Source organism: Littorina saxatilis, linkage group LG9 (genome assembly GCF_037325665.1).
Source record: "Littorina saxatilis isolate snail1 linkage group LG9, US_GU_Lsax_2.0, whole genome shotgun sequence".
Lineage (NCBI taxonomy): Eukaryota > Metazoa > Mollusca > Gastropoda > Littorinimorpha > Littorinidae > Littorina > Littorina saxatilis.
In genome coordinates, this window is record NC_090253.1 from 4,432,699 (window position 1) to 4,444,401 (window position 11,703).

The 11,703-nt window shown below is 41.4% G+C and overlaps 1 protein-coding gene across 2 annotated transcripts; it reads left to right on the forward strand.

Annotated features, from left to right (window-relative positions):
* The first annotated feature begins 309 nt into the window (after positions 1 to 309).
* Positions 310 to 11,283, forward strand: LOC138975111 (GTP-binding nuclear protein Ran). Of its 2 annotated transcripts, none has more exons than XM_070347769.1 (7): positions 310 to 437; positions 2,888 to 2,928; positions 3,659 to 3,743; positions 8,395 to 8,520; positions 8,942 to 9,129; positions 9,990 to 10,160; positions 10,611 to 11,283. In XM_070347769.1, exons 2-7 carry the CDS (start codon positions 2,899 to 2,901, stop codon positions 10,653 to 10,655), a joined length of 645 nt encoding a protein of 214 aa, XP_070203870.1. In that variant the 5' UTR covers positions 310 to 437; positions 2,888 to 2,898; the 3' UTR covers positions 10,656 to 11,283. The 2 variants fall into 2 exon arrangements, with proteins under 2 accessions (XP_070203870.1, XP_070203869.1); XM_070347768.1 differs by lacking the exon at positions 310 to 437 and adding an exon at positions 1,573 to 1,621.
* The last annotated feature ends 420 nt before the right edge of the window (positions 11,284 to 11,703 follow it).

An 11,703-nucleotide genomic window follows, 5' to 3' on the forward strand; every position in this document is an offset into this window, starting at 1 on the left:
GAGTCTTGTTGCACATCGTTTTGGGCACATGGACGGTCATGGACTTATAATTTTAAACACTGAGTTGATTGAGCGATATATTTTTTTCTCAGTTGACTAAAAGAGAGAAATAGGAGGCCAGAACTTTTGCGGTTTTTCAGTTTGCGTGCGTGCGTACATGGCACTTTTGGCTGTTTAGACCACGTCAAATGAAAGCTTTTCACAACCCGTAGATATACACCGGTGTGTAATAACGCCTTTAGAACAACCACTGCACTTACTGCACCACGATCGAGAACTAAAAATAGTACATGAGGTCACTCGACAAGGGAAATTACTCTTACAAACTAAAATACAACTCAACGGAAGTCAATGTCTTCATTGGAAGGGTACGCGCCAAAACCGGTACGAACTGCCTGAGAATTTTCTGCGCCATTTTTCTTCAGGTGGAGTGAGAGGTACAAATCGAGTTTAATCTGATCAATCAAACCTTTGACTTATGATTTGTGATGTTAGTTTAGATCAGATGGTCAATATTGAGTCGTGTCAGATATTATTTTTGGCATGGCTGTTTCAGAAACCACTGTCCAAACTGCCAAACTAGTGCGTCATTGTAGCACTGAGGACAACAATAATTTCAATCCTTTGTCTTGAAGTGAAATGGTACAAGAGGATGTATGTGTCTGTGATTTTGCTGCAAAACTGGAGACAAAGCGAAGCTATTGTCTGTTGGGTTAGATGTTTGTAACAAAATCTGTCGGAAGTATTTTCTGGCGTGTTCTCTTTCTCTCTGTCTAGACATCAGTTCGTAGACTTTATAAGTATTATATAACATTTAAATTTTTGTTGTCCCCCCCCCCACCCCCCCGTGGAAATGTGTAGACCAGTGTATAATTAACAAACGACATATGTCAATGGGTTTGTGATTACCATCAAACGAACTACGTTCACCTACGCCAGCACGGGGACAAGCGCAAACTGAAAGTGAAAGTTTGTTCTTGTCATTGACTCATTATGACTCGAAATCGATAACTGGACAGAAACTGCGGAAGCAAGGCTCGTGTACCGATCGCTTACGCACTGGCATCAAATTTGGTATCTTAGTTCGTTTTGTCTGTTTTATCTTTGACTTTGAGTATGGTTTACATTTGAAATTGCATGTATGTGTCCACTGTTATGATCTATTCACTGAATCAATGACTATGTAGGCCTACTCCGCCTAGGCACTGTGGCACACCTCAGCTTCATGCTTTTTCCATGAAACGTGGTTTGTGATGAGTTAAAAATACGGACCTGTGGTGCTACAGGTCAATCATTGATATGCTCAAAGTTGTAACTGCTGCACTAGCCCGAGTTCATTTTCATTTCATTATCTCATTTCATTATCTCGGATGGTTCCTACATTGTGCCAGTTTAAAGCAGCTCACAGCAGTTTGATCTAGGAGAATCCAGTTTGTCCACTTTTAGATATTACTAAGCAGTGGTGTAAAATGTTGCATTTGACCCTGGGAGGGAAAAATTGATCACAATAACTAGTATAAGTATAACTTTCCCCATGGTGAGCTTGCCATTTCAGTGTTCACTGTGATCAGTAGTTCAAATGTGAAGATGTCTGGTGCAACTTTGCTTCGAATGTTCGGAGGTGATAACTGGTATTTATAAAACTAAAAGCTGAACAATTGCTTATTACTAATTACCAAGAAGATTAATTCTGGAGCTGTATCTATTGGTTTATTTTAAAGTTAAGTTTGAGACCTCATAGCCTATGGTGCTCGATGCAGAATCTGTGATCTGACCCGTGGTATATGGGTTATAAAATAGATGCTTCTGGGTGCATGTCGTAAGAGGCGGCTAACGGATTCTGTTTCTCTTTTTACCCTTGTTAAGAGTTTCTTGTATTGAATATAGTCAATTTTTGTAAAGATTTTAGTTAAGCAGTATGTAAGAAATGTTAAGTCCTTTGTACTGGAAACTTGCATTCTCCCAGTAAGGTAATATATTGTACTACGTTGCAAGCCCCTTGAGCAATTTTTTTATTAGTGCTTTTGTGAACAAGAAACAATTAACAAGTGGCTCTATCCCATCTGCCCCCCCTTTCCCCGTCGCGATATAACCTTCGTGGTTGAAAACGACGTTAAACACCAAATAAAGAAAGGATTCTGTTTCTCCTTTTACCTTTGTTAAGTGTTTCTTGTATAGAATATAGTCAATTTTTGTAAAGATTTTAGTCAAGCAGTATGTAAGAAATGTTAAGTCCTTTGTACTGGAAACTTGCATTCTCCCAGTAAGGTAATACATTGTACTACGTTGCAAGCCCCTGGAGCAAATTTTTGATGAGGCCAAAAAAAAAAGGTGTGGTTAAGGTAAAATAGCCCAAAAAAAATAGGGTAGGAAGGTAGGCAATCATTTTTTTTTTTAAACTTTTTTTTCTAATGTGTACAAATAAAACCTACTTGACAGGGAAATAAGTGTGCGACTTGAGCGCTTTCGCTTTCATTGCGTTTTCTGCACTTTTTTTTTTTTTTTAATGTAATAAAAAGTTGAGTCGGCCCCTAAAAATAGGGTAGGTCGGGTTACCGTAACCACACCTTTTTTTTTTTTTTAAGGCCTGAGTGCTTTTGTGAACAAGAAACAATTGATTAGTGGCTCTATCCCATCTCCCCCCTTTCCCCGTCGCGATATAACCTTCGTGGTTGAAAACGACGTAAAACACCAAATAAAGAAAGAAAGATGCTTCTGGGTGAAGTTTGGTTCCGTTCCGCAAATCTTCAGGGCAGATGTTCAGCCTAAATGTCTTCCAAATACAATCGTGGCAGTTTTGTTCATGGGTTGTGTTAAAATTCATTCAAGTCCCCACTTCACAATCACATGGGATGGATGAGTAACATGGATAATTTGTTTGTTTCAGTAAACCAGACGATGGCTGCAACCGCAGTTCCCACTTTTAAGGTGTGTTGTCTTTCAATTTTCTTGATTTCTTAACATTTAACAGGGATGTTGCTACAAATTCATACCTTCTTCAGCATCAAATCAATAGGACATTTTGAACACATTGGTGAGAAATTACTGCAGCTTCAAGTGCACTGTTTTGTAAAGTTATGGTGTCTCCTGGTGCACGTTTTAGGTGTGGAAAATGCCAAAAAAACTCAGCTTCAAGTGCACTGTTTTGTAAAGTTATGGTGTCTCCTGGTGCACGTTTTAGGTGTGGAAAATGCCAAAAACACTGCAGCTTCAAGTGCACTGTTTTGTAAAGTTATGGTGTCTCCTGGTGCACGTTTTAGGTGTGGAAAATGCCAAAAAAACTCAGCTTCAAGTGCACTGTTTTGTAAAGTTATGGTGTCTCCTGGTGCACGTTTTAGGTGTGGAAAATGCCAAAAACACTGCAGCTTCAAGTGCACTGTTTTGTAAAGTTATGGTGTCTCCTGGTGCACGTTTTAGGTGTGGAAAATGCCAAAAAAAACTCCTGTTCCCATGCCTGAACTTAAACCTATCCAGTATTTGGGATGTTTGAATGATGTGTAGAGTACACTCATTTTTCTGAAAATTTGCCAAGTTTCTTTGAGAATGCAAAACAGGGGTTCCCAGGTCTGTGAAAAGAAAGAATTAGTTTTTATAAGGCATTGTATAGAATTACATTTACATTTTCTTTAATATGTACAACTAATACCTTTTGTTTCAGTTGGTTCTTGTCGGAGATGGTGGTGTGGGCAAAACAACATTCGTCAAACGTCACAAGACAGGAGAGTTCGAGAAGAAATATGTTGGTAAGTGTACTTCCTTGAAGGAACTTCTCACCCAGACATTTGTCATTTACTCCAAATGTTACCTTGTTTTGTGTTTGAGAGTCAAGTGCAGGGTTCGACACTAGCGGGGGCGGGGGGCGGAACGCCCCAGAGTTTTGTGTTCCGCCCCAAACATTGCCGAAGCTTGGGGCCCACTCCGCCCCGGGATAAATTCCAACAATGCCAGAGCCAATCACTAAAAATCGCCAGTCAAAGTCGTCACTGAAATTTGCGTTACGATCAATGCCGCAGTCAAGAAAAAAACAACATTGAAATCGTCGAAGGACAATGCCGCAAGGGAAATAACTCCCAGATTGCGCTCTTTAGCGTGAGAGATAAGTATCGCCTTCAAATGCCAAACGCAAAATGTGGCGACACATCCCTGGTGTAAAAAGACATGAAGATGAAGAACAGGGTGGAGAGAAATGAAAAAAGGAGACCGATGCAGCCAAAAGCGCAAAGCGCTGTCGTAATTTCAATGTCAAATGGTTGAAAAAATTTCCCTGGCTTCAGTATGATGAATTCTTACTTTATTTGGTGTTTAACGTCGTTTTCAACCACGAAGGTTATATCGCGACGGAGTACGATGAAGAAAAACAGACAACTGAATGCATTGCCGCACGTGAATACTGAGAGTGGGCCCCAGATTTTTGTTTTCCGCCCCAGCAATTTCCATCTCTGGGGCCAGTGTGGCCCCAGGCCAAATAAGTTAGTGTCGACCCCTGAAGTGACTTACTGTTTAGATGGGAGTATTTAGGTTGTTGCATAAATGCATAGCAGGCATGAGCAAGTTCCAAAATGTTCACTTGCCTTGTAGGCTAGTGAATTTCAAAATTGACTAGCCTACAAACAATTTCACTCGCCCACAAAAATGAGTTACCAAAGAACATAACGATTCCACCCATTCAAACATGGTGAAAGCAGGGGTGGGATTTCTTCCGTCCCAGGAAGAATTTTGGATTTTTTTAAATACTTTTTTTGGTTTTTTGTTTACACTGGCTCTGTGAACAGGTCAACTACCTTTCACCATGCCAAAGTGACCAAATTGGGTGACATGTAGGGAGCAGCTATGTCATGTCATCCTGGCGAATGTGGCATCTTAGTTGCTATCTATTTGAGAACTCTGCTCTCCCACAACTTTATATACCCCTCTTGCAGGGATTCAGAGACCTTCAGTGGTGTGGTCAGACCTGTGCACATCTACGTTTTCTCCGTAATTTCTCCGATTTTTATATGCAGAATACGGTGCTACGGATTTGTAATTAAAATTCCGAATTTCCGATGTTTTACTAAAAAAAAATAAAAAAAATAAAACATCTTTTTTTGTTTTCCTTTTTTTCTGTTTTAAAATGTTTTGACCAATTAGTTGGCCGTTGCGCTGAAAAGACGTTTTCCGGTTTACCGGAAGAGCGCGTGTTCTCAGCATTGAGTTTTTGTTCTTAGACTTGCCGGTAGTTCGTCCAGCGTCTGCGTGGCAACTTGTGATTAAAGTGAAACATGAAAAAGAAAAAAAGAGTGCGAGATTCAGATAGTGAAGAGACCGCATCACGGTGGTCTGGTGGTAAGGCGTCCGCCCAGTGAGCGGGAAGTCGTGGGTTTGAACCCCAGCCGGGTCATACCAAATACTTTAAAATTGGCAATCTAGTGGCTGCTCCGCCTGGCGTCTGGCATTATGGGTTTAGTGCTAGGACTGGTTGGTCCGGTGTCAGAATAGTGTGACTGTGTGAGACATGAAGCCTGTGCTGCGACTTCTGTCTTGTGTGTGGCAAACGTTAAATGTCAAAGCAGCACCGACCTGACTATAAGTATAACCCTTCGTGGTGGACTGGGCGTTAAGCAAACAAACAAACAAACAAACAAAAGATAGTGAAGAGGAGACACCAGCTCTGTCACCAAAGAAGAAGAAAACAGCACAACAGTGCTGGAAGTCCAGTTATTCTCAAGACAACCTGGAGATCGTAAAATCCAGTTTGTGTGCTTTGTGAGCAGAATTAAGTCTTGAACTGTCGTTACAGCTTACTACTGATGAGCGTTTTGAGTGTGCACAGGTCTGTGTGGTAGAAAAAAATGTGCATTCCTGATCTGTGAACCAGTGGTATTTACCTTCTGATACATTGAGTCCTTTAGAAAGTTTGCAAGTGAAACACACTTAATTTAAACATATTTCTCTTTTAATTCAAGCTATGATTCAACAGTAATTTTAGAATATAACTTCTGAAATGATGAATTGAAAAGCAGCATCAGAAGACTGTGTATAGCATTAGCAAGGGATATAACTGGCGGTTTCTGTCTCTCTGCTCACCACAGTCGGATTTGGTCCAGTCTGCCTGGAAGGAACGCTTCCTCTGTCCGGAGTTGTACTTTTTCAGTTTCTTGGACTCGGTTCCCTCTGGGGTTGGTTTTTGGGGGGGGGGGGGGGGCTGGCAGTTGTCCAAGTATTTCCACATGTTTACAGCTTCGGATCTGCCTAGGCTGCAGAGACACGCGTGCTGCGTCGACAATTCTAATTGGTTAAAATCGCATCAACGGAAAGTCCTGATCCCCGAAATACGGTTTTGGTCATTCTGATTGATTCATGGTCACTAAAGAGAATTTCCCGATCAGCTTGTATTGGAGCTCCGATCACATCTAATTTTAGCAGTCGTTGACAACGGGCTTCACAACGGACAATCGTCGCTCGGAAAATGATACCACAGACCCAAAATTTTCACTCGCCATGTGGGCGATCATTTTAAGACTTTCTACTCGCCCACACTCATTTCTGGTTGCCTGTGGCGAGTGGGCGACCGATCTTGCTCATGCCTGCCATAGTAGCGGGGAGTCATGGCTAAACCCTTAGAAGTTGTGTTTAATTACGTAAATAACTTGCTCCTGGTGCCTTCAATATTAAATGGGATGTGCATTTTAGGTACCATGATGTCCGTACATGTATGCTTTTCATGCTGTAAAGGATAGAATGTAGCTTTAGGCAGAGACATTTTAGTCTACTGTTAGTCAGTATTGGTAGGTAACATAGAGTTAGTGTAAAAGCAGCTGTACCAAACATTGTGAAATATATTGAGACTGGTTATGTTTGGCATAACTTGATGCCAGGTGCTTTGTTTCCTTGGGGGGGGGGGGGTGTCTTTAGGCATACTTTTGGTCTTGCTCACTGTTGTACTGTGGGTGGTTTTTTGACTCGCATGCGAAGCAAAAGTGAGTCTATATACTCACCCGAGTCGTCCGTCCGTTTGGAAAACTTTAACGTTGGATATTTCTTGGACATTATTAAGTCTATCAACACCTGATGTGGCCTGATGGTGTATGGTTACAAGATCTCAAAAAACATGTGCGGCAACTTGACCTCACTTCAAGTTCAAGGTCCCGCAGTGGGGCACTGCGGTTATGAAATTAAAGGCCCCTCCTGTTTTTGGAACCGCAGGAGCTTTCTAGTTTGCTGTTAGGTAGATTTTTGGTTCCTCTTTCCTGTCATGCTCTCTTTTTCTTCATGAATTCTTTTCTTTTTTCTGCCTTCTTGCTCATTCACCTGTATTTTTTCCAAAAATCTCTTCTCTTGCCGCTTGTCTTGCGATTCATGTATAGTTTAATCTGTTAGTGTTCTGATGTAAGTCCAGCAGTAGATAGGTTAAGCCTATTTTAACATACTGGAAACTGGTAATCTTCCAGTAGGTATTAATTTAGTTTTACTAAAGCCTGCTGGGACACAAGTAATGGGTTAGTGCATTTGTAAACAGGAATCGCTTGACAAGTGGCCCCCTTCATCCCCCCTTCCTCGTCCTGATATGGCTCTGCGTAGTCGGCTGGACGTTAAGCAACAAATAAACAATTCAAGTTCAAGGTCACAGGGGCCGTAATTGTTGTCTTAAAAACGACCATTTTTCACATTTTCGCATTTTTTTCTGAAGTTATCGAGAATGGCAACCTTAGCTATGTATGCTATACAGGGCAATGTAAGCCCTATCTTTGGACACCAGTTTGGTTGACCTTGCGTCAAGGTCGCAAGGGTCCTTTAAAGTTGGATTGTATACATATTTTGAAGTGACTTTGACCCTGAACTATGGAAGATAACTGTTTCAAACTTAAAAATTATGTGGGGCACATGTTATGCTTTCATCATGAGACACATTTGGTCACATATGGTCAAGGTCACTTTGACCCTTATGAAATGTGACCAAAATAAGGTAGTGAACCACTAAAAGTGACCATATCTCATGGTAGAAAGAGCCAATAAGCACCATTGTACTTCCTATGTCTTGAATTAACAGCTTTGTGTTGCATGAAGTCACATGTATTTTGGTAGGAAAAATGTGTAAAGCAGTTCTTAGTGTATGATGTCATTGCTAGGTTTGTCAGGTCAAGGTCAAGCATGAGTCGTATGGGCTTTGCCCTTCTTGTTTTGTGTGTGTGTGTGTGTGTGTGAACAAACAGGAAAGAGTCAGAATTCCGTAATATTCCGAGGTTGCAGCTGATGAAATCCAAGCATGTTGTCAGAACCGTCGCGATATAGCCTTGAATGGTTGAAAACGACGTTAAACGCCAAATAAAGTAAAGCATGTTGTCAGAACTGTAATTTTGTGCATCATTCTAATGCTGCTTTTTGATAGCTAAGTGATACATTGCTTTCTTGTTTCAGCCACACTGGGGGTGGAGGTGCATCCTCTATGTTTCCACACCAACAGAGGAGAGATCAAGTTCAACGTCTGGGACACAGCTGGACAGGAAAAGTTCGGAGGACTCAGAGATGGCTACTACATTCAGGGTGAGTTGCTTTCTCCTTCCAAGCTAACCTGTCAAGAAATAAGTTATTTGCATTGATTGATTTGAGTGTGTCAAATTTTAATAGTTGGCAGCTGAGTTAAAATTATTGTTGCTGTTTACTTCAAGTGACATTCACCAGGCTGGCATTTGTATGCTGAAATGAAATATTTGAATGTTGACGTGACTATTCAGCATGTAATTGGCATGTTGTAGTTTTAGAGATAGTTTGGATACTATTTCTGTAGCTAATTAGAGATAGTTTGGATACTATTTCTGTTGCTAATTGTCACAGTACTGTGTTCTACTTTTGGGAGTGTTTGCCTTCCAAATGTTGGTGCCCAGTTTCAATGGAGCTATGAGGAACCTCTTGTGTTAGTATTCATGACGTGACTTATACCAGACATGTTTTTGTTTGTCTGCAGGACACTGTGCCATCATCATGTTTGACGTAACCTCCAGAGTAACATACAAGAACGTTCCCAACTGGCATCGTGACTTGGTACGAGTGTGTGAGAACATTCCCATTGTGCTGTGCGGCAATAAGGTCGACATCAAAGACAGGAAGGTCAAGGCCAAAGCCATTGTCTTTCACAGAAAAAAGAACCTGCAGGTAAGTTTGATCTTTCCAAAAAGCTCCAACATGGTGCATCCAAGCATAACAGTATGGCAGTGTGTCAACAACAGGGTTTCATCTGCTGGTGTGCCTTGCGCATAACATCTCCAAATGTCCCATTGGAGTTCCCTTGAGTGCGTCAAAGGGCGCACTGAGATTAAGTACCACTGCGCCACGCCATGCACACTTTTCACGAGAGTACAGTGTTCGGAAAGACCTAAGCAAAAACGTGCACCAAGCCAAGCAACTTCTTTGCTTCTATTTTCGGATCGCCCAGTCTGCTTTGTGCGTTTTGCCTTTGACTATGTAATGTCCCATCAGAATTTGGTTGAAGGGGACAAATGTCCCATTGTCTTTTTCTTCCAGGCTAAACCCTGCAACAACATTCCAGTTTATAGCATGCATCAGAAGTGGCACACTGTTCCAGTGAACCCTTTGCTTGTCTTTAGGCCAGAGATGGCGCATCATTTTGGTTCAAAATCAATATATTTTTTTTTTAAACCGTGTTTTGCGTTCTCATGTTCATAACCCTTTTTGTGGAGAAAGGATAGCAACTTATTTTTGCTCTCTCCTAAAGAATCTTTAGGGGAAAAACTATTGAAAGGCTTTGTGAAGAAACATATTTTTTGCTACCTTTGCCCTTAATTCACATTGCCATTGTCTTTTTTAATTTGAATGACATTATGATTGATATTATTTTTGTTCAGTGTTACATCCGCATGTTTCACTGTATTAATTTGTAGACCAGGGGTAAATCGGATGATTTTTTGTACGTAAGCATTCATCTGCACAAATTTCTTTGCGTGTTCCGAGCCATAACACTGTGCTAACATTTGGTCTGTCTGGTGTGTGTGCAGTACTATGACATCAGTGCCAAGAGCAACTACAACTTTGAGAAGCCGTTCCTGTGGCTGGCACGCAAGCTGGTGGGTGACGCCAACCTGGAGTTCGTGGAGATGCCCGCCCTCGTCCCCCCAGAGGTCGCCATGGACCCCAACCTGGCCAAGAAATACGAGGAAGAGCTCAAGGTGTGTGTTGGCTCTGCACAAATCTGTTCCGTTTTCGTTTTCTAAGCTTTTCATTTAGTTTGGATGCAAAGGCTCTTTGGCTTCAGAAATATAAGAAGTGATATGCATATATATATTTTGATCCTGATTTTGTACTGTTCAGGATTTTTAATGTTTATTAATCCTTGTGTACTTAAGCCATCACAAGATTTCACAAACCATAGGACTGATTTTTAGGCTGCGATCATATTTTAGTGCACATTTGTTAATGCCAAAATTCCAGTGAATTGAATAGGCATTCCATATCTGAATCAAGGAAGAATAATTATTAATCATATTGGCAAGTTCATCAACACAATCATTCATTGTTTTCACGGTCAAGAATGGTTTGCTTTTCAGATCCCTGCTCTGATACCTTCTGCATTGATGCCATTTAACAAGTCATAATTTACCATTCATGTTGTTTTGCAGGTGGCCCAAGAAGTTGCATTGCCAGATGACGATGAAGACATCTAAACCCTAGGACCCTTAGCTCTCTTGCACTGAACTTGTTGGTGTAGACCGGCATGGGTTTGCCTCACTCACACTGATAATGTGTTGTCATGTTTGGACCGATTTCTGTGCTTTCAAATTCATCGGGATCTTCACAATCTGGTGGGGCTGACTCTACACACACAAACTATGAAATATCAAGGCAGCTCCAGAAAACAGAAACGACAGGGAAACCAAAATGGACCCTGGACTGTGTTTGCTGCCTTTTTCATCACATGTGTTGAACTCAAGACATTTGACTGGCTACAGCTACCTTCGTATGTCATAGAACTGCTCTATTAACCTGTTTTACAACGCATTTTTATGTTAATTTAAGGACTTCTCTGGGAAAGGGGGTTGGGAATGGATGGCAGTTGAATAGTTGTATGACAATGCTCTAAATCCATTATTTTTTTGCCTTATGTTGTTCATCGTGTGGTTGTTTGATTTGCTTGGCCATGCGTCGGTGAATATGGTGCACACGGGTCAGATTGACTCCTCTAGTAATAATGTTGCAGCCTGTGAACTTGAGGGAAACGATATTTCAAGCACAGTATGCTGGAGATTTGTGAAGGCTGTAAACTAAGTTTGAAATAAAGTCTTGGTGACCTCACCCCTGTGTTCATCTGGTTTGATCACGAGACTGATGTGGTATGGTTCAGTGGTTGAGTGTTGTCAAATAGACGATGTTTGCAAATATGTAGGAGTTGTAAAAAGGAGAGTACTCTTGTTTTTAGTATGGCAAACTTTCCCATGTGACACGCCAGTCACTAGCAAGTGTGCCTGAAAACACAGACAAGGAGCACTTGTGGAAAGTTTGCATCAATAATAGCAAGAGTATTCACTCACAAGGCGTGAGTTATTGACTGGGTGGCCGAGTGGTAACGCACTTGCGAGAGGTTGCGAGTTCGACCCTGGGTCAGGGCGTTAGCAATTATCTCCCCCCTTTCCTAACCTAGGTGGTGGGTTCAAGTGCTAGTCTTTCGGATGAGATGAAAAACCGAGGTCCCTTGTACACTACATTGGGGTGTGC

Coding starts and splice junctions, on each gene's coding strand:
- LOC138975111 (XM_070347768.1), top strand. CDS start 1,588: ATGTCTGGTGCAACTTTGCTTCGAATGTTCGGAG. Junction 3,744..8,394: donor GTTCGAGAAGAAATATGTTG/GTAAGTGTACTT, acceptor TTCTTGTTTCAG/CCACACTGGGGGTGGAGGTG. Junction 9,130..9,989: donor ACAGAAAAAAGAACCTGCAG/GTAAGTTTGATC, acceptor GTGTGTGTGCAG/TACTATGACATCAGTGCCAA.